This window comes from Schistocerca nitens, chromosome 2, assembly GCF_023898315.1.
Source record: "Schistocerca nitens isolate TAMUIC-IGC-003100 chromosome 2, iqSchNite1.1, whole genome shotgun sequence".
NCBI classification, from domain to species: Eukaryota; Metazoa; Arthropoda; class Insecta; order Orthoptera; family Acrididae; genus Schistocerca; species Schistocerca nitens.
The window spans coordinates 196,321,820-196,342,638 of record NC_064615.1 but is presented as its reverse complement, the minus strand read 5'-3'; the positions used below and the strand labels follow the sequence as shown (position 1 = coordinate 196,342,638).

The 20,819-nt window shown below is 43.3% G+C and overlaps 1 protein-coding gene across 1 annotated transcript in view; it reads right to left on the bottom strand.

Annotated features, from left to right (window-relative positions):
• LOC126234319 (polypeptide N-acetylgalactosaminyltransferase 1-like) overlaps positions 1-20,819 on the bottom strand; it is a 402,153-nt gene that overhangs the window by 59,384 nt on the left and 321,950 nt on the right. Inside the window, exons 9-10 of the mRNA XM_049943004.1 lie at positions 12,043-12,223; positions 5,605-5,747 (exon numbers count right to left, since the gene is read on the bottom strand). Of these exons, the coding sequence (XP_049798961.1) occupies positions 5,605-5,747; positions 12,043-12,223 (324 nt within the window). The remainder of the gene's footprint in view (positions 1-5,604; positions 5,748-12,042; positions 12,224-20,819) is intronic.

The window sequence follows — 20,819 nt, the reverse complement described above, 5'->3', positions numbered from 1 at the left end:
ACAGCTGCATTATGCACCGCCACACTGGTCTTGTACCGGGTATTATGGTATGGGGCGGTATTGGATATTACTCTCGCACGCCTCTACTACGCATTGCCGGTACTTTAAATAGCCGGCGCTACATATCCGAGGTGCTGCAGCCAGTTGTCCTTCCTTACCTTCAGGGCTCGGCCACAGCCATATTTCAACAGGATAATGCGCAACCACACGTGGCACGCATTGTCCAAAAGTTCTTCGTCAATAAGCAGATTGAATTATTTCCCTGGCCGGCTCGCTCTCCGAATCTTTCGCCGATAGAAAACATGTGGTCCATGGTTGCTCAACGAGTGACCCAGATTACATCCCCAGCTGCCACACCAGATGATCTTTGGCAACGTGTGGAAGCTGCTTGGGCTGCTGTACCCCAGGAACACATCCAACGTCTCTTTGACTCAATGCCGAGACGTGTAGCAGCGGTGATCTCCAACAATGGCGGCTACTCTGGCTACTGATTCTGGCAGGAACCACATGTCACAGACGTCTGTAAACGTAATCATTTGATACTTGGTCAACATGTTATCTACAAAATAAATTTTGTTGTGCTACCTCTTGTCTTTCTTGGTGTTGCATTTACGGTGGCCAGCAGTGTATATATATTTTTAAAGGCGCTCCCGACAATTGGCCAGATTTTCTCAGTGGATGCTCCTACAGTAACGTTTTTAGCCTTATTTTCCTCGTAAAGAGTTGTGCTGTGATTCTATTACATAATTCTTACGATTTTATTAACTGTAAGGATCAAAAGATTACTTCAAAACCCTTGGACTTTCGTTGCGTGTGTTCTTTTTAGCTATCTGAATTTATACGTATCTTATACACAATTGTATTGTTAAAAAACTTGTGTAAATAAAAAAAACTTTCAACTTATTCTGATGTAGCATTTACTTAATTTTACACCAAAAATAATTAGGTAGAACAGTAATGAAGTAAGGGTTAAAGAAATCAGGAACAAATATAACGTATTTATCATTAATTAAACAAAACATTTAAGGTGTTTCATTAAAGATTCTGTTGTAATAATACAAAATTATTAAAATGACGATAAATATAAACAAATCGTAAATTTAATAATACATCCGGGGCTATTTTGTTTCTAAGGCGATAATAACCGTAACATTAGTATTTATTTCGTCAAGCTACCCCAGACTAAAAACAAATGGAGTCTTGTACGCGGTCCAGAAGCCGAGCTATCAAAAATCACTCGAGCGCGCGCATGCTCCCCCGACTTCCTCGCCCGCTCCAGCTGACACACTCCGCCCTTTCACACTTCACTTTATTACTATATTACTACTACTAAAAATGAATGAAGCATGCCTAGTATTTTTTCTTGAAAATATAAGTGTTCAATATTAATTTCCATCAAGCATATCATTGTAAAATGTTGCGACCACTAGATTTTTAAAAATATACCTCGGTTCCACAAGGTAATAGATTTTTTTTTAATTCTTAAAAATGTCAGTAGTTTCTTCCCTTAAAAATTACTTTCATAAAATAAAAACTGAGAAAGTTAAAGAGACACGCTCAATGGAAGTTCAAGTTGTGCAAAGTCAATTTTTTATCCTTACAATTAATAAAATCGTAAAAATTATTTAATAGCATGGTACCACAACTATTTTCGAAGAAAATAAGCCTAAAGCCGTTACTGTACGGGCATCCGCTGCGAAGTTCTAGCCAGTTTACTGAGAGCGCCTTTTTTCCAAAAATCAATGTATTTAGAACAATAACTTTTTTAATTTTTCAAAACGCGCTATAGCGATCTATACTCAGTAAATAGCAAGTATGGGAACGTGATGTTTAACGAGTTTTAGAGAACCAGATTATTAAGGGTTTTCTCAATGTATCTCCAAGCATAAGAAAGCAATCGATACTTCCAAAAAAGCGACCGATAGATCTTTTTCAACCCTACAACTTTCTCCTTTAACTTTTCTCGATCGGAGGTATAGTTTTTTAATTATTTCAGAAAAACCGTGTTCCGCAACTTTGCGGATTTTGTGGCCATGTTCGCCAGCTAGAAACGAGTTTCATGAAAAAGAACCACTATTTAATATTTAATTTCCTATACCTCATAGGTTTTGTTTTCTGGTAATAATTTTTGCGAACTTAACATTAGGCTGTCACAGAATGCTTGGACTACCGGTGCCATGTTATTCTGCGCGAGCCATACACGGCCTATTGGCTGCTTAACGGCAGGCGACAGACGCTACCGACAACCCGGCTAGGGAAAGTTAGCATACATCTTCTTTCGTATTACGAGACCCTCCCAAGGTAGTAAACTTCCGTAGAAGTTTCTCAGTCTAGCCATGAGTCCATAGAAAGTGGTTTGGGTGGCTTACTGTGTAACTGTTCCTTCCCACTTAAGACTGCAAAAGTTAACTCCTGTCTGAATCAGCTTAGTGTATCGACACTGGAAACTCCCCCTACCTGTTCTGTGCAGTTTTCTCGGTCATGTAGTTCCTTGACGCAATTATTGTAGCGCTATTGGATTCGTTTGCGTTTGGACATGCAAACTGCCTACCTGTATGACTGCAAGTGGACATTGTGGGTAGCCGGCCGAAGTGGCCGAGCGGTTAAAGGCGCTACAGTCTGGAACCGCACGACCGCTACGATCGCAGGTTCGAATCCTGCCTCGGGCATGGATGTGTGCGATGTCCTTAGGTTAGTTAGGTTTAAGTAGTTCTAAGTTCTAGGGGACTTATGACCACAGCAGTTGAGTCCCATAGTGCTCAGAGCCATTTGAACCATTTTTTTTTTTTTGACATTGTGGGTAGCTAATACACAAGGTGGGGCAAATAAAAGTGGGCCGGAGAACAGAGTTCCATTGTAGAAAGAAACACAGCAGAGGACAGGAAATACAGTATTAACCTGACTAGAGCAGATATTGAAAGTGAGCACTACTCGTCTCTTGGCACATTTGGGCCCTGGTGAGCAAGTTGCTGAACGCAGATCGAAGCTGGGCTACTGGAGTTGCTGCAGTCTCATCCGAAATGTTCAGCTGCAGTTCTTTTAAGACTGTGAGGGCTGTTACAATACACCTTAGACTTGAGGGATACACACACACACACACACACACACACACACACACACACACACACACACACAAAGTAACTGCACACTGACACATCAGGTAACCTGGGTCGCCAGCTATGGCAGCGACCAAACTGACTTCTGCTAACAACACTGTCAGGAGTGAAGATTGTGTAAATGTACTTCAATGTTACTCCATCCTGTTGGAAGTAACTGTAGGTTTTTTTCCTCCTCCGTTAATGCTGCCACAAAAGGTATCCACTCGTCCGTGCCACTTTTCTTTGCCTCACACTGTACATTATTATAAAGTGCGAGATGTCATGACGATGCATTTATTGACTAACATCAGAAAACAGTTAATCACACCGTTAGGCCATACAGGGCGGCGCACTAAATGTGTCACTAATTATTTCGTACATAGTGTATCAGTGGCACGAGATATCCCGTTGATCATCTTAGCAGCAAGAGCTTGGAGAAACAAAAGAGTTAGGAAATGTCGTTTAATTCACGATACCGTCGCTAGGAGACTAGTGTTTACAACATGGCCGACAATGGACAACTAAGATCGCAGCACCGATCGGCAGTTGCCTTACTTTTTCACGTAACGAAAAGACCTGCTGCGACGCAGAGGCGGTTTCGACAACAGTTTAACACACCGTGGGCCCCTTACAAGAGAAACATTCACAGTCTGTATGATAAATTTGTACGGGAAGGATCAATATTGGAAGCTAAGCGATCTCGGCCGAAGTCTGTTTGTTCACCGGAGAATGTTCCAATTCCCACACATATTTAGCAATTGCGAAGCATTTCCGGGTTCGCTAGTATTTAATAAATTGTCTTAGCTTCGCGCCTAAATGTTGGTGGGGCCCCAACAATCAGTATCTCAAGAGTAGGGTTCTGTCTCCCGTTTCTCACACCACTGGCATATTTCGGTGCCGCCTGTGTCTCTACCTGCGTTCCCAGTGCGGAAACGTCTTCCTGCTCGCAGCTATAGCACTCTACGAGGGGCGTTTGAAAAGTCCGTGCAAAGTCCGAGAGATGGCACCATCGGCACCTATCGAGGTTATGTTGAGGTAGTAGCACCTTTGGAAAGAACGCACTCCAAGTTTCAGCCATATTGGTCTAATTATTTGTGTTTGCCATTCTTGTGAATCTAGGAAGTCGAGTGACTGTCAAAAAATGGACGAAAAAGAATTTCGTGTGGTGATTAAATATTACTTTATGAAAGGAATAACGCCTCAGGAGACTAAATAGAAGCTTGATAAACATTACGGTGGCTCTGCACCTTCGATTAGAACAGTTTGTAAGTGGTTTCAAAATTTTCAGAGTGGCTATATGGGCCAAAGTGACGCTGAACGTTCTGGGCGCCCTGTGTTGGTTACCACTCCAGAAATAATTTATAAAATCCATGATATGGTAATGGATGACAGAAGAGTTAAGGTGCGTGAGATTGCTAGTGCTGTGAGCATCTCGAATGAACGGGTACATAATATTTTGATTAAACAATTGGACATGAGAAAACTATCCGCGACTGCTCACGCTTGACCAAAAACGGAATCATGAGATGCGTTGCGAGGATGGTTTGCAGCTGTTCAGGAAGAACCCGCAGGATTTTAAGCGTCGTTTCCTCACTGTCGATGAAACATGGATACATTACCATACTCCTGAGACCAAAGAACAATCTAAACAATACGTTACCAAGGGAGAATCTGCACCAAAAAATGCGAAGACCATTCCTTCGGCCGGAAAGGTTATGGGGACTGTGTTTTGGGATCCCCAAGGGATAATCCTAATCGACTATCTGGAAAAGGGTAAAACTATTACAGGTGCATATTATTCATCGTTATTGGACCGTTTGAAAACCGAGCTGAAAGAGAAATGCCGGCGATTGGACAGCAAAAAAGTCCTTATCCATCACGACAATGCACCAGCCCACACCTCAGCAGTTGTGGTCGCAAAATTAATGGAAATAGGATTCCAATTCGTTTCACGTCCCCCCTATCCTCCAGACTTGGCTCCCTCGGACTACTATTTGTTCCCCAATTTGAAGAAATAGCTGGCAGGACATAGATTTTATCCAAACGAGGTGGTGATTGCAGCAACTAATAGCTATTTTGTTGACTTGGACAATTCCTATTATTCGGAAGGGATGAACAAATCAGAACAGTATTGGACGAAGTGTATAAGTCTAAAAGGAGACTATGTCGAAGAATAAAAAAGATTTACCCCAAACACGTAAGTAGTTTTTATTTTTGCACGGACTTTTCAAACGCCCCTCGTACGTTGCTACCCAGGAAAGCCGGTTATGCTTATTAACTGCAGTGTCACAAAACACATTAGTGTTACCAAATAAAATGTGGTCGTGTATGAGAGGAAGTCACAGAATTTATAACGGCACTCGACAGAGATGTAGCAGAACAGCTAGGCGACCTCGTGCATAAGCATACCGCAGGCGACCTGTACCTTCACCGAGAGTATGCACCATCCACCGCTCTCTGACTCTGTCGCAACGATTCGAGGTGTCTGCACCGCGGCTGCACTTACCTTGCCGAAGAAGCGGTCCTCGGTGGGGAAGAAGTGCGAGGGCCAGACGGTGTCCAGGTACCAGCGGAAGCTGCGGCACTGCAGCCGGTTCCTCAGCTCCAGCCGGCGGCGGACTGTCTGGCGGTCGCGAACTGCGGCCGCCTCTGCAAAGACCAGCAAGAAGCGTGGCAACACTGATGGCTGTCAGTCAAAGCAGCCTACGTGCTGCAGCGATCGGTTATCTGTGTATGCGACCGAGGAGCTCAACGCGCGTCATTTGTACACGGAGCCGTAGTTTGGTGGACTCTTACTTACAAGGGAAACTCCCCACCGCACACCCCTCTGATTTAGTGGTAAGATGGACCAGTGGTTGGTTGGTTGGTTGGTTTTGGGGAAGGAGACCAGACAGCGTGGTCATCGGTCTCATCGGATTAGGTAAGGATGGGGAAGGAAGTCGGCCGTGCCCTTTCAGAGGAACCATCCCGGCATTTGCCTGGAGTGATTTAGGGAAATCACGGAAAACCTAAATCAGGATGGCCGGACGCGGGATTGAACCGTCGTCCTCCCGAATGCGAGTCCAGTGTCTTATCACTGCGCCACCTCGCTCATGGACCAGTGGATAACCCGTCAAAAACTGAACACAGTTCAAGCTTGAAAACAGGAAGAAAGTCTGCTGAACTGTGACAACAGAAACAAAACCAGCGAACGGTCCAAGATGTTCAACATCGAGCGAACTGCAAGTATCACGGGCTCGTGTTGTGTGGTGTCCATGTTAGACTGCAAAGCGGGTGATTCGTGTTCAGACCTCCCTCGCGTAACATTTTTTCACAAAATTGTGAACTTCCCGTCTGGTCATTGAGCCCGCCTGGTTAATCGAGCGGTCTAACGCACGGCTTAACGGAGCGGGAAGGAGCGCCTGGTCCCCGGCACGAATCTGCCCGGCGGACTTGTGTCGAGGTCCAGTGAGCCGGCCAGTGTGTGGATGGTTTTTAGGCGGCTTTTCATCCGCCTCGGCGATTGCTGCGCAAACAAGTTATGCACGTACGCGTACACCACCATTACTCTACCACGCAAACATAGGGGTTACACTCGTCAGGAGTGAGACGTTCCCTGGAGGGGGGAGGGGGGGGGGGTCCACCGGGGGCCGAACCGCACAATAACCCTGGGTTCGGTGTGGGGCGGCGGAGGGGTGAAGTGGACTGCGGTAGTCGTCGTGGGGTTGTGGACCATCTACATCCACATTTATACTCCGCAAGCCACCCAACGGTGTGTGGCGGAGGGCACTTTACATGCCACTGTCATTACCTCCCTTTCCTGTTCCAGTCGCATATGGTTCGCGGGAAGAACGACTGCCGGAAAGCCTCCGTGCGCTCTCGAATCTCTCTAATTTTACATTCGTGATCTCCACGGGAGGTATAAGTAGGGAGAAGCAATATATTCGATACCTCATCCAGAAACGCACCCTCTCGAAACCTGGACAGCAAGCTACACCGCGATGCAGAGCGCCTCTCTTGCAAAGTCTGCCACTTGAGTTTGCTACACATCTCCGTAACGCTATCACGCTTAGCAAATAATCATGTGACGAAACGCGCCGCTCTTCTTTGGATCTTCTTTATCTCCCCCGTCAACCCGACCTGGTACGGATCCCACACTGATGAGCAATACTCAAGTATAGGTCGAACGAGTGTTTTGTAAGCCACCTCCTTTGTTGATGGACTACATTTTCTGAGGACTCTCCCAATGAATGCACCTGGTACCCGCCTTACCAACAATTAATTTTATATGATCATTCCACTTCAAATCGTTTCACACGCACACTCCCAGATATTTTACAGAAGTAAGTGCTACCGCTTTTTTTCGCTATCATATAATCATACAATAAAGGATCCCTCTTTCTATGTATTCGCAATACATTACATTTGTCTATGTTAAGGGTCAGTTGCCACTCCCTGCACCAAGTGCCTATCCGCTGCAGATCTTCCTGCATTTCGCTGCAATTTTCTAATGCTGCAATCCGCGAAAAGCCGCATGGAACTTCCGACACTATCTACTACGTCATATATATATATATATATATATATATATATATATATATATATATATATATATATATATTGTGCTGCGGCGGAGACGGAGCCTCTGCGTCGTTCCTAGGTCCCCGTTTAACATACACCATACATACACCGGTCATTGAAGTGTCTGTTCTTCTTCTACAGTCTTGGAAACTGTCATACTATACACTGGTTATACGAGTCCTGTGTTAAGAATATGTTACCGTCCCAAGTAAATGTGATGAATAGTCAGAGCAGCCGAGATGCCGCGTACACTTCACACAGAAATGAAAACATCAAACGGGTGTGAACCATGTTACAACAAAGGAATTCAAGAGACAAAACGGAAAGCAAGAGTCGTGACGTATGGTACTTCTGTAGAGAAATAGGACGTACGTACTTCTGGAGTCCCTTCCGTACATTTCACTGTTGCAAACGGACGTTACGCCACGACACAGACACAAATATAAATACAGCGAACAGGCACGTCAGTGACCGGAGGGGCAATTCATAATTTTTTGAAAAATAAAAAAAAAAAAAAAAAAAAAAGAAGAGGACACGAGGGAGATCTCCTTGTTTTGATGCTTGATGTGTACTCATTTTTTCACAGGCTATCCACTGGGCCATCTTACCACTAAATCTGAGGGGCGTCCGATGGTGTTTCCTTCTTACCTGACGTGGCCCTTGCAGAGCGATTCTACGCTGTTATTGGCTGCTAGGGTACTGCGTGCATGCCAAAACTTATAACTTCATTAATAATTATTAGTTAAATAGAAGTCAAATAGGAAACAGCATGCACATAAAGAGTCCCTTTAGGAGGTGCTAATCAAAATAATCTGATGGTAATATTTAAAACATAAGAAAGTTATTAACAACCCAAATTACTTCGTGCATTTTAGTATTGTTACGATCCAAGCTGGCACCAAGTAAAACTGAGTATTGTTCACCAGCTAAAAAATGTTACTGACGGAGCACAAAAAAGGCGAATATGCCTGCAGGCAAGTGGGGAACCAGCTATCCCAATCGTCATTCCACCCTCCTCACCAAAAATTGTGGCGTGAGGACATATTCTCCCTCTTTTAAAAAGGTTCAAATGGCACTGAGCACTATGGGACTTAACTTTTGAGGTCATCAGTCCCCTAGAACTTAGAACTACTTAAACCTAACTAACCTAAGGACATCACAAACATCCATGCCCGAGGCAGGATTCGAACCTGCGACCGCAGTGGTCGTGCGGTTCCTGACTGTAGCGCCTAGAACTGCTCAGCCACTTCGGCCGGCCCCTCTTTTAACACAGGACATCATAAATCCTTTTACCTAGTCCCTCTTTGTTGCTAAGCCTTCATACTCACCATCTCCCTTTGACTGCCACTGTCTATATTATGTCTCTGTCCCTATGTCTCCTTTCTCTCGCGTTGATTTACAGCAGGCGTGTCCAACCTTTTAGCTTCCGTGACCCACTTTGGAAGAGAACAAGTCTTTTTGGGTCTCGCGTAATATACATAATATTAGCAAAAAAAAAAAAAAATGGGGGGGGGGGGGCGGAGGGGGAACGGACGCGCTCGAACGTAGGAACCATATTGTTATCTCGCATCGGTTGATAGTAGTTTCAAGACTATGACTTCCGACATCTACCGCCTAGAGACAGGGACCAAGTTGTTGCTGTTAGACAGTATGGCACAACAACATTACAAGGAACTTTCTATACTGCGGGAGAGGTGCGAGGGGAATGAGTATGACGACTGCTGCAGGGCGACGAAGAGCAAGGGAAGCAACTTCCGCCATCATGTGCAGCATTAACACATTTTCATTTGTCCGATTATCTGCCGCGGTAGAAATTGTACACGAAAGTAAAATTCGTGAAGGGTCATTATACAGATGTTCAAGTTCGAATGTTGTTCTTATTTGAAGCAGTGGATACGATATCGAATAAAACCTGTTGTAACAGAATTACGGCACTGTCAGATACACTTAGGAGGCAAAGAAACAGGTACACCTGTCTTATATAGTGTAGCGCCTTCGCGAGCACGCACAAGTGCCACAACACGACGTGACATGGACTCTATTAATGTTTGACGTAGTACTGGAAGGTACTGACACCATGAATCCTGCAAGGCTGCCCATAAATCCGTAAGAGTACGACAGGTTGGAGATCTCTTCTGAACAGCTCGTTGCAAGGCATCCCAGATACGCTCAATAATGTTCATGTCTGGGCAGTTTGGTGGCCAGCCGAAGTGTTTAAACTCAGAAGAGTGTTTCTGAAGCAACTCTGTAGCAATTCCTGACGTGTGGGGTGTCACATTGTCCTGCAGGAATTGCCCAAGTCCGTCGGAATGCACAATGGACATGAATGGATGCAGGTGATCAGACAGGATGCTTACGCACGTGTCACCTGTCAGAGTCGTATCTAGACTTATCAGGGGTCCCATATTACTCCAACTGCACACGCCTCACACTATTACAGAGCATCCACGAACTTTAACAGACGGCTGCTGATATGTAGGATCCATGGATTCATGAGGTTGTCTCCGTACCTTTACGTGTCCCGTTCTTGCAGGATATTTTTCCGGCCGTAGCGATGTCGGAGATTTAATGTTTTACCGGATTCCTAATACTCAAGGTACACTCGTGAAATGGTCGTACGGGAAAATCCCCACTCCACCGCTACGTCGGAGATCATGTGTCCCATCGCTCGTGCGCCGGTATAACACCTCGTTCAAACTCGCTCGAATCTTGATAACCTGCCATTGCAGCAGCAGTAACCGACCTAACAACTGCGCCAGATACTTGTTGCCTTGCCGAGCGGTCTAAGGCGCTGCATTCATGGACTGTGCGGCTTGTTCCGGCGGAGGTTCGAGTCCTCCCTCGGGCATGGATGTGTGTGTTTTTCCTTAAGATAATTTAGGTTAAGTAGTGTGTAAGCTTAGGGGCTGATGACCTTAGCAGTGAAGTCCCATAAGATTTCACACACATTTGAACATTTGCACTTGTTGTCTTATATAGGCGTTGCCGACCGCAGTGCCGTGTTCTGCCTGTTTACGAATCTCTGTATCTGAAAACGCGTGCCTATACCAGTTTCTTTGGCACTTCAGTGCAGCTAACATTGGCAATATTATTGCAATCCGCATGAATATTTGTAACTTCAACCGACTTGTAGTGATCAAAACTACCATGAGAAAGATTCTTTATAACAACTGTACAGAAATAATACAGAATTTCCTTGTATTTCCATAATTTAATTTCATCATATGTCTCTAAATCTCTAGTTTCGCATTTGCAACTGAAGTGGCTGTAAGGTAACAGACTAGTGTGTCTGACAGATTGGCCGGCCGGGTATAAGAACGAAACTCTGGGGGTTCAAGTACAGCACGGACAGCAATATTAAGAACAGGGATGGACCGATGAGGGAATAGCTGTGTGTGGCGGGAGTTTCAAATTGTAAATAGTCAATTTATCATAACTTTGCATAAACGTTTTTTTTTTTCGATCGTGTAACAGACGCTCACTTCTTGGGCCAGACTGATACTTGCTTTGAGTCACGTTTCGGCTGCAGGTTGAACACCTGCGACTGACAGAACATACCACTTCCACTGTCTCGACTCTCATTTCCACTGTATTTTTTTGTCTTTCTTTCCCACTGCCACTGTCTCTACCATACCTCGACAATTCAAAAATTAATGATGGAAGCTGAAGAAATGAATTAAAATTTTTATACCTGGCGGGACTTGAACCCAGGTCTCCTGTCTTACCAGGGAGGTATGCTAACCATTACACCACAACACTGCAGCTAATACAGCTGCACGGATCACTCCAGTCGAATGCCCTCCCTAACACACACTTCAATTCACATCTTCAGCTTATTTTCTTCTTCAAAAATTCATCGATGGGGGTGTCCAACTTATTTTTCCGCCTATACTAACATGTTTAAAATTTTGGTCCAAAATGCGCCCTCCAATATTTCAACATGTTAAATTTGGCCGATATGGGAGGATCCAGAGCCATCAAGTCTATGAATAGGCTCACCCATCTCTCTCTCACTTCCACCGTCTCCTGTCTCTTTCGGTTCCAAGGCTTCTATCTCCATCCACCTTTCTCTTTCACTGCCACTATCTCTCACTGATCATCAATATCTTCTCTCTCTTTGACTCCCACTGCTATTGTCTTTCTCCCTCCTATACCTACTGTCTTCTCTCTCACACTCGTACTGTCACCTCTCTTCCACCGTCACTGGTTCTCTGCCACTCTCTTGCAGCACAAGAAAGCGCGACGGATGACGGATATACCACCCTTCAGTGTAATGATTTTACGTGCTATACTGGACACACTATTCGCGTCATACGTGATACTGTACGTCCTGTATTTCCAAACGCGTTGAGCCTGGAGTCATATTTGTGTTGGAGGCACTCACCAGGATTGTACTTGAAGTAGAACTCCTTCCAGTCGTCCATCCAGACGAGAGCGACCCTGGCCAGATTGGAGTACAGCACGGTGGAGACCCCGCCAGGGAAGGAGTAGGGGGAAGACCTGCGGAAGACGTGGCCCACATGCGAGCAGGGCACCATCTCGACGCGCCCACCGCACATCCACACCTGCGGACCAAACAACGGTGTTCCACCAGTTTGTACTTGTGCTGTCGGAGGCACCCAATGTGACTGATACCCAAACCTCCAGATGTCAGACGCTCAGATCTGTACCAAACGTGCCTAGTAATAAAAAACGTTAATATTTGTGCAGTTACAGTTATTCATTATTATAACCTTAAGGGGACCACTCCGTGGTTCAGGTGGAAAAAAATCAATTTTCGGTTTTTATCATAGTTGGATAGATTAAGGTTTTATTTAAGGGAGGTAGGACGTCAAACGGGCCGACTTGGAGCAGGAGAGGCACCACAGGACATTTTAATTTCCACTGTCTATACTTTTACAAATAAATTCATAAAACTTTGTCAGCATGGCCAGGAAGGATTCAGAATTCACCCCCATAGCAGTGGAAGTTCGAAAACATAATGAAATTATTTTTTTGGATGTGAAATTTCGTCATTTTTTTAACTTACTAATGGCTGCATTTGTTGCTATAGGTACACTTTTCTTCGAAGTAAGTGAGATTCCTCGATGAATTTTGCACAACATACAAACCATACTTAAAGGTGTATGAAACTCGAGAATTTTCCAAATCTATTAAAAACTGTGGTAAAAATTGAAGAAATTAACTATAAAATTTGTGTATTTTCTAATCATGAAGTTTAAAATATGACAGTTTATTCGTTTTTTCATAAATTAAATAAATCCTAGAGTTTCATACATCTGTAACTATGGTATGTATGCTCTGCAAAATTCATCGAAGAATCTCTCTAACTATGAAGAAACCTATAGCAGCAAGTGCAGCCATTAGTAAGTGAAGAAAATGATGAAATTTCGCACGTAAAAAAATTATTTTGTTATGTTTTCGAACTTCCACCGCAATGAGTGTGAATCCTGAATCCTTCCTGAAGATGCAGACAAAGTTTTATGAATTTATTTGTAAAAGTATAGACACTGGAAATTAAAATTTCCTGTGATGCTTCTCCTGCTCCAAGTCGACCCGTTTGACGTCCTACCCCCCTTAAGTACTCTGAAAAAGATTTTGCTGTAAATATTTTTTTTCGAGCATTTAAAGAGCATTTTGCTACCACGTGTGTTTATGTGCCACACCCACTTTTTTGTCACCCACTGTAAACTCTAAGCCATATGGAGATGCCATTATTAGGAAAATAGAATGTGTAGGCCATGTTAAAAAACGTTTGGTAACAAGGCTGAGAAAACTAACTGTTGATATGAGAGGAGAAAATTACAAGATGGAAAATTGTTGACCGGACAGGGTCGATTAACTAAAACTGAAATAGAAAACTTGCAGGTATACTATGGGCAGGCAATTAGGAGAAATAAAGAAAATCTGGAGGCGATGAAGAGAGATGTTTGGGCCATATTCCTCCGTAAGTCCTCTGCTGATGATAAGCCATGTCATGGATTATCCATCGGGAGAAAATTCGTGGTGCAAATACAATAGGGCCCAGGCAACTGGAGAATCTTATTCTCACCAGCATTCTCTTCCTGCTGCTATTATTACAGCAGTTAAACGTATTTTCAGAGACTTGGCTCATCCTCACCTTCTAAGGAAATGTCTGCACGGGCAGACACCGAACCCAAATGAATGTTTCAACAGCATAATTTGGAACCGCCTTCCTAAAACTGTATTTGTAGGCATGCATACAATGAAACTAGGAGTTCATGATGCAGTTATTACATTCAGTTGTGGTAATATTGGAAAGTGTTGGGTACTGAAAAAGCTGGGAATTAATCCTGGTGAAAATATGGACTGCAACATTGCGATAAAATGAGGATAGCCGATGCAGACAGGTCTGCATCTAATATGGCCAAGAAAGCAAGACAAACATCCAGGAAGGTGAAAAAGAAGCTGGAAGACCTGCTAGAGGCCAAAGAAGGGCCATCATATGCAGCAGGACAGTTTTAATTAACTGTAAATAACTAATTTCAAAAGTTTTTTCTTTAAAGTCAATTTCCCGCAAATTAAAATTTTCAGTACATATGCCCCATTACGTCAGAAACTATCATAGATAAATGAATGAAATTTTCAGAGACTCTGCATAACATAAAAAGCCACCTCTGGTACTACATTCATTAATATTCCGCCATTAGGAAGTCCACAAAAAATATTTTCCTTAGAAAAAACTTAATATTTTTTCTTAATAAATTTAAAAAGTATTTCTTAAAAGATATAAAATTGATAAAGCAGATTTTAGTACAGTTGACTATTAGCATGAAGTAACATACAGTAAAAATATTAAGGTCCTGCATCAAATAGTTTTTTAAGAAATGGGTCAAATACTTGCCTAAATTAACGTGGGTTAGATAGGCAGGGTGTGGTCCCCTTAAAGACGCGTCTAATATTATATGTTCCTTAACAAAAGAAAGAATCTCTCTTTGTGACCTATCATTCCTCAAAGTTTGTCGGTATCGTCCTGCAACAACGTGTATATGACTCCGCATGAGCTCTAATTTCTCTTATCTTGTCCTTGCCTGTCGAGGGAACCTGTTAGTAATAAATCCAGCAGTGTGTATCTGAACTGCTTCGATGTTTTTTACCTCTACATCAATAGTCCCCAAGCCATCTTGCGGTGTATGGCGGAATTTACTTTGTGTACCACTCTCACTTTCCCACTTTCCCGCGTGTGGTTCACAGGAAGGGGGGTTGCCCGAAGTTACATTTACATCTTAAAACTTCTCTCCATTGACAGTGACATGCTGCGTTCTGCTGGTTAGAAACTCTTCAATCCAGTCACACAATTGATCTGGTATTCCATACGCTTGTGTATTCAGTTCATTAGGTGGCAGCCAGGAACCGTATCGAGTGCCATACGGAAGGTAAGCAGCACGCCATTTACTTGGACGCCGGTATCTACTCCATGTTGGTCTCGTGGACGAACAGGGCGAGCTTGGTTTCACACATCCGCTGTTTTCTTCTTTTAATTCGACTTTCTGGGTATCCCAAACACTCGAACAATACTCAAAATTACTCGCATTATGTTTTATAGGCGGTATACTATATAGATGAGCTACACGTTCCTCACACTCTCTCAATAAGTTGAAGTCCACCGTTTGCCTTTGCTAACTACAGTCGTCATGCACTCGTTCTATTTCATATCGCTTTGGAACGTTACGTGTAGTTATTTAAACGAAATGACTGTGTATCACCATACCACTAACACTGTATTCATCATTACAGTATTGTTTTTCCTTTTCGTCTGCGTTAGCTTTCATTTTCCCATATTTACAGCAAATCGCCATTCATTACACCAGCTAGAAATTCTAGCTAACTCATCCCGCGCCGTCCTGTAATCACTGGACGGCACAGTTTTTGGTGCACTACAGCGTCAACAGCAGTCTTGGATTGCCGCTCACCACTTCCTTCAGACTGTCTATTATATGTACAGGGTGTTTCAAAAATGACCGGTATATTTGAAACGGCAATAAAAACTAAACGAGCAGCGATAGAAATACACCGTTTGTTGCAATATGCTTGGGACAACAGTACATTTTCAGGCAGACAAACTTTCGAAATTACAGTAGTTACAATTTTCAACAACAGATGGCGCTGCGGTCTGGGAAACTCTATAGTACGATATTTTCCACATATCCACCATGCGTAGCAATAATATGGCGTAGTCTCTGAATGAACTTACCCGAAACCTTTGACAACGTGTCTGGCGCAATTGCTTCACATGAAGATGAGATGTACTGCTTCAGCTGTTCAATTGTTTCTGGATTCTGGCGGTACACCTGGTCTTTCAAGTGTCCCCACAGAAAGAAGTCACAGGGGTTCATGTCTGGCGAATAGGGAGGCCAATCCACGACGCCTCCTGTATGTTTCGGATAGCCCAAAGCAATCACACGATCATCGAAATATTCATTCAGGAAATTAAAGACGCCGGCCGTGCGATGTGGCCAGGCACCGTCTTGCATAAACCACGAGGTGTTCGCAGTGTCGTCTAAGGCAGTTTGTACCGCCACAAATTCACGAAGAATGTCCAGATAGCGTGATGCAGTAATCGTTTCGGATCTGAAAAATGGGCCAATGATTCCTTTGGAAGAAATGGCGGCCCAAACCAGTACTTTTTGAGGATGCAGGGACGATGGGACTGCAATATGCGGCTTTTCGGTTCCCCATATGCGCCAGTTCTGTTTATTGACGAAGCCGTCCAGGTAAAAATAAGCTTCGTCAGTAAACCAAATGCTGCCCACATGCATATCGCCGTCATCAATCCTGTGCACTATATCGTTAGCGAATGTCTCTCGTGCAGCAATGGTAGCGGCGCTGAGGGGTTGCCGCGTTTGAATTTTGTATGGATAGAGGTGTAAACTCTGGCGCATGAGACGATACGTGGACGTTGGCGTCATTTGGACCGCAGCTGCAACACGGCGAACGGAAACCCGAGGCCGCTGTTGGATCACCTGCTGCACTAGCTGCGCGTTGCCCTCTGTGGTTGCCGTACGCGGTCGCCCTACCCTTCCAGCACGTTCATCCGTCACGTTCCCAGTCCGTTGAAATTTTTCAAACAGATCCTTTATTGTATCGCTTTTCGGTCCTTTGGTTACATTAAACCTCCGTTGAAAACTTCGTCTTGTTGCAACAACACTGTGTTCTAGGCGGTGGAATTCCAACACCAGAAAAATCCTCTGTTCTAAGGAATAAACCATGTTGTCTACAGCACACTTGCACGTTGTGAACAGCACACGCTTACAGCAGAAAGACGACGTACAGAATGGCGCACCCACAGACTGCGTTGTCTTCTATATCTTTCACATCACTTGCAGCGCCAGCTGTTGTTGAAAATTGTAACTACTGTAATTACGAAAGTTTGTCCGCCTGAAAATGTACTGTTGTCCCAACCATATTGCAACAAACGGTGTATTTCTATCGCTGCTCGTTTAGTTTTTATTGCCGTTTCAAATATACCGGTCATTTTTGAAACACCCTGTATGTGTACGTGTAAAGAAAAACAGTGGTGCTATCATACTTTCCTAGAGCTCTACTAAAGATACCTTTCTCTCCGATGAACACTTGCCGTCGAGAAAAACTACTGGTTTCTACTACCTAAAAAGTATTCGAGTTGCTCATATATCTGAAAACATGCTGCGTATGTCTGCGTTGGGGTACTGTGCCGACGATTTTGGAAAATCTAGGAATCTGGTTCAAGAGTGGGATCGATGATATGATTCGCTGATGATACTGCTATCCTCAATGAAGGTGGTGGAGAATTACAGGATGTATTGGACGCAATGAAGAGTCTAATGAGTACAGAATATGGATTGAGAGTAATCCGAAGAAAATACTAAAAAATGAGATTAGCCATAAACTCAACACCAAAATTGGGAATCACGATGTAGACAAAGGAAAGAAATTTTACTATCTTGCAGGCAAAATGAAAAACGGCGGAAGACTGAAAGAGGAAATAAAGATCAGATTATAAGAGGCAAAGAGGGCATTTCTGACCAAAAGAAGTCTACTAGTGAAAGTCTACTAACAACAATGGGCCTCAATCTGAGCAATAAATTTCTTACAATTTGTGTCTGCAGCACAGTATTTTATGACAGCGAATCATGGACTGAAGAAAAGCGGCGAAAGACAAGAATTGAAGCATTTGGACGAGCTGCTATAGAAGTATGTTGAAAATGACGTGTGTTAATAAGACAAGAAATGAGGTGGTTCTTCGCAAAATTGGCGGAGACAGGAACATATGAATAATACTGACGAGAAGAAGGGACGTGATGATAGTGTAACACCTATTTTCGACTTATTTTGTATCTGTATCGATATTTCTATGTCAGTTTGTAGTGCTACTTATGTAGTGTGTTGTATCTGTCACGGAAATTCTTTGACTATGTATACATATTTCAGTTATGTGAGCTTTTTAACGATGTTGTTAAACTGCGGTTGTGAATTTAAATACCTACTGGAATCATTATTATATAATGTACTGTAAATGACTTGTTCCATAGTTAGGGAACGTAGGGTTGAATGTAAAAGATGTGGGGAAGCCACACAGCTACGGAAGTAGCCTGGCGGAGAGGAAAAGGTGTGGTTTGCGCGCAAATGGCAACTCGTCCCTTGTAACGGGTAAAGAATCTGAGCTGAGCAGTGCTGTAGTTAACATCTCGCTAGCAAGAGCGGATCATTGTGGCTCATATTCTTGGAGTTTGAGGCCCGAGGAGTTTAAGAGCAGTATTTATGAGCCTCGGATGCTGCATTTGGTGATACTATTATCATGGCGTGGTTTTTGGCCCTGTAAAAATATAATTACGACGCCAAGAAGATCTGTAACAGGGCGAGGCCAACAGTACTGCCATGACTGCATTGCCGCCATGTTATAAACCACTGCAAATCACGCCACCAGTGCCACAAGCCTTCCACTAAATTGTTTATGTAAGGCACTCTGTAAATGGACCAGGTATTTGTGAAATTTTGTTGGTTTTAATAATAATCGTGATGTTGCTGAAAACTCTATCAGACACCGGTGATTATACCACCTTACAAACCTGGACAGGAATCCTATCCTAGTGAATTTAATTGCGAGTGTCCTGATTTATTATGGAAAGACTTATTTGGCAGCTGTAAAAATAGTTGTGATTGCTTTCTAACGTGTACAGTTATAGTGTTTAAATTTCTGTTTTATAGTTTAAGAAATACTCCACTTCCAGTGCATTTTTTAAAATCAATCCACGATCATTTCGTTAAATAATTAGCCTTACTTGAAAAGCTGCCTGAAAATAATATAATTGATCCGAAGTGAAAAAGATTAGTAATTGCTGCATTTATGCACACTGATCAGAATTACAAAGTTTTATCAGTGTTCATTTCGTGAGAAAGTTTTTGAACTTGAATTTAACGTTGTGTTGGCATTTTGAGTAGGTTAAAAGACTGCTTATCAAAGCACATTTGTTATTTAAAAAGTTACAATTTGTTGTGCTTTACTTAATTAATAATTATTAATGAGAAGACTTACTATTTCTCGTACATACTTTTGTAGTTTTGTTACTGAGCATGGTTCTTCAAACCATGAAAGTTTAAGGGTCCTCATGCACTAACTAGTTAGTTAATGAAGCAAAGCAAAGGCTACTTCAGAGCCAGTGTTGTTAGATAAGCATTCTGTGTAATTGCTTCAAACCGAGTTTCAGAAATAAATATTTACTGTCTTAGTTACTCTAATGCAAATTTGTTAATGCACAGGCACAGAGACCCTGACTAAGCAATGATGTTATAGTATGTGATCATTAACAGACTCCCTGATTTAAATCAGAATCATTTCATGCCTTTCCCTGTTTAGTATTGCTAATAGTTTCATATGTGTTGGTTATTGGTTCTATAAACTGCTACATCAAGTTCATTTAAGGTGCATATTATCGAGAGGCATATGTTACTGTTTGCTGTCTCATTGGCCATTTGTTTGTCTGCAAGGTTAGGTTTCTATGTTGTAGTGTGAACAGATGTAAAGAAAGAGCTTAATGAAACTTCCTGGTAGATTAAAACTGTGTGCCGGACTGAGACTCGAACTCGGGACTTTTGTCTTTTGCGGGCAAGTGCTCTACCAACTGAGCAACCCAAGCACGACTGACGACCCGTCCTGACAGCTTCAATTCTGCCAGTACCTCGTCTCCTACCTTCCAAACTTTACAGAAGTTTCATAACAGCGCACACTCCGCTGCAGAGTGAAAATCTCATTCTGGAAACATTCTCCAGGCTGTGGCTAAGCCATGTCTCCGCAGTATCCTTTCTTTCAGGAGTGCTAGTTCTGCAAGATTCGCAGAAGAGCTTCTGTGAAGTTTGGAAGGTAGGAGACGAGGTACTGGGAGAACTGAAGCTGTGAGGACGGGGCGTGAGTCGTGCTTGGGTAGCTCAGTCGGTAGAACACTTGCCCGCGAAAGGCAAAGGTGCCGAGTTCGAGTCTCGGTCCGGCACAAAGTTTTAATCTGCCAGGAAGTTTCATATCAGCGCACACTCCGCTGCAGAGTGAAAACCTCATTCTGGAAAGAGTTTAATGTCTTTGTGTCAAGGAAGGTTGGGTTAGCCTTAGCACTGCCTTCTGCTTTATTAGTTTACTTGACACAAGAATGCCTAATTAGGCTGGCGACTGATATTAATATGTAATGTTACAACTTGCTGGGAAAGACGGAAGTAGCCTGACCCACCTGTTTACTGTTGGTTATGCTCTGCTGGAGTGTTTCGGAGTCCGCAGCTCGTGGCCGTGCGGTAGCGTTCTCGCTTCCCGCGCCCGGGTTCCCGGGTTCGATTCCCGGCGGGGTCAGGGATTTTCTCTGCCTCGTGATGACTGGGTGTTGTGTGATGTCCTTAGGTTAGTTAGGTTTAAGTAGTTCTAAGTTCTAGGGGACTGATGACCATAGATGTTAAGTCCCATAGTGCTCAGAGCCATTTGTACCATTTTTAGTGTTTCGGAAACGAATCCCAGTTTGATTGTTCTGTTCTTGTTAGGTTATCTCACGGTCAACATTCTCAAAAATTCCTCGCAGAGGTTTAACTTTAGCGTCGATTGCAGTTTAAGGAGCTCGGTGTTACCGTTACAATAGGAAGTGTGTTAAGATATCACGGAATGACCTCCATTCGGAGGGTAAA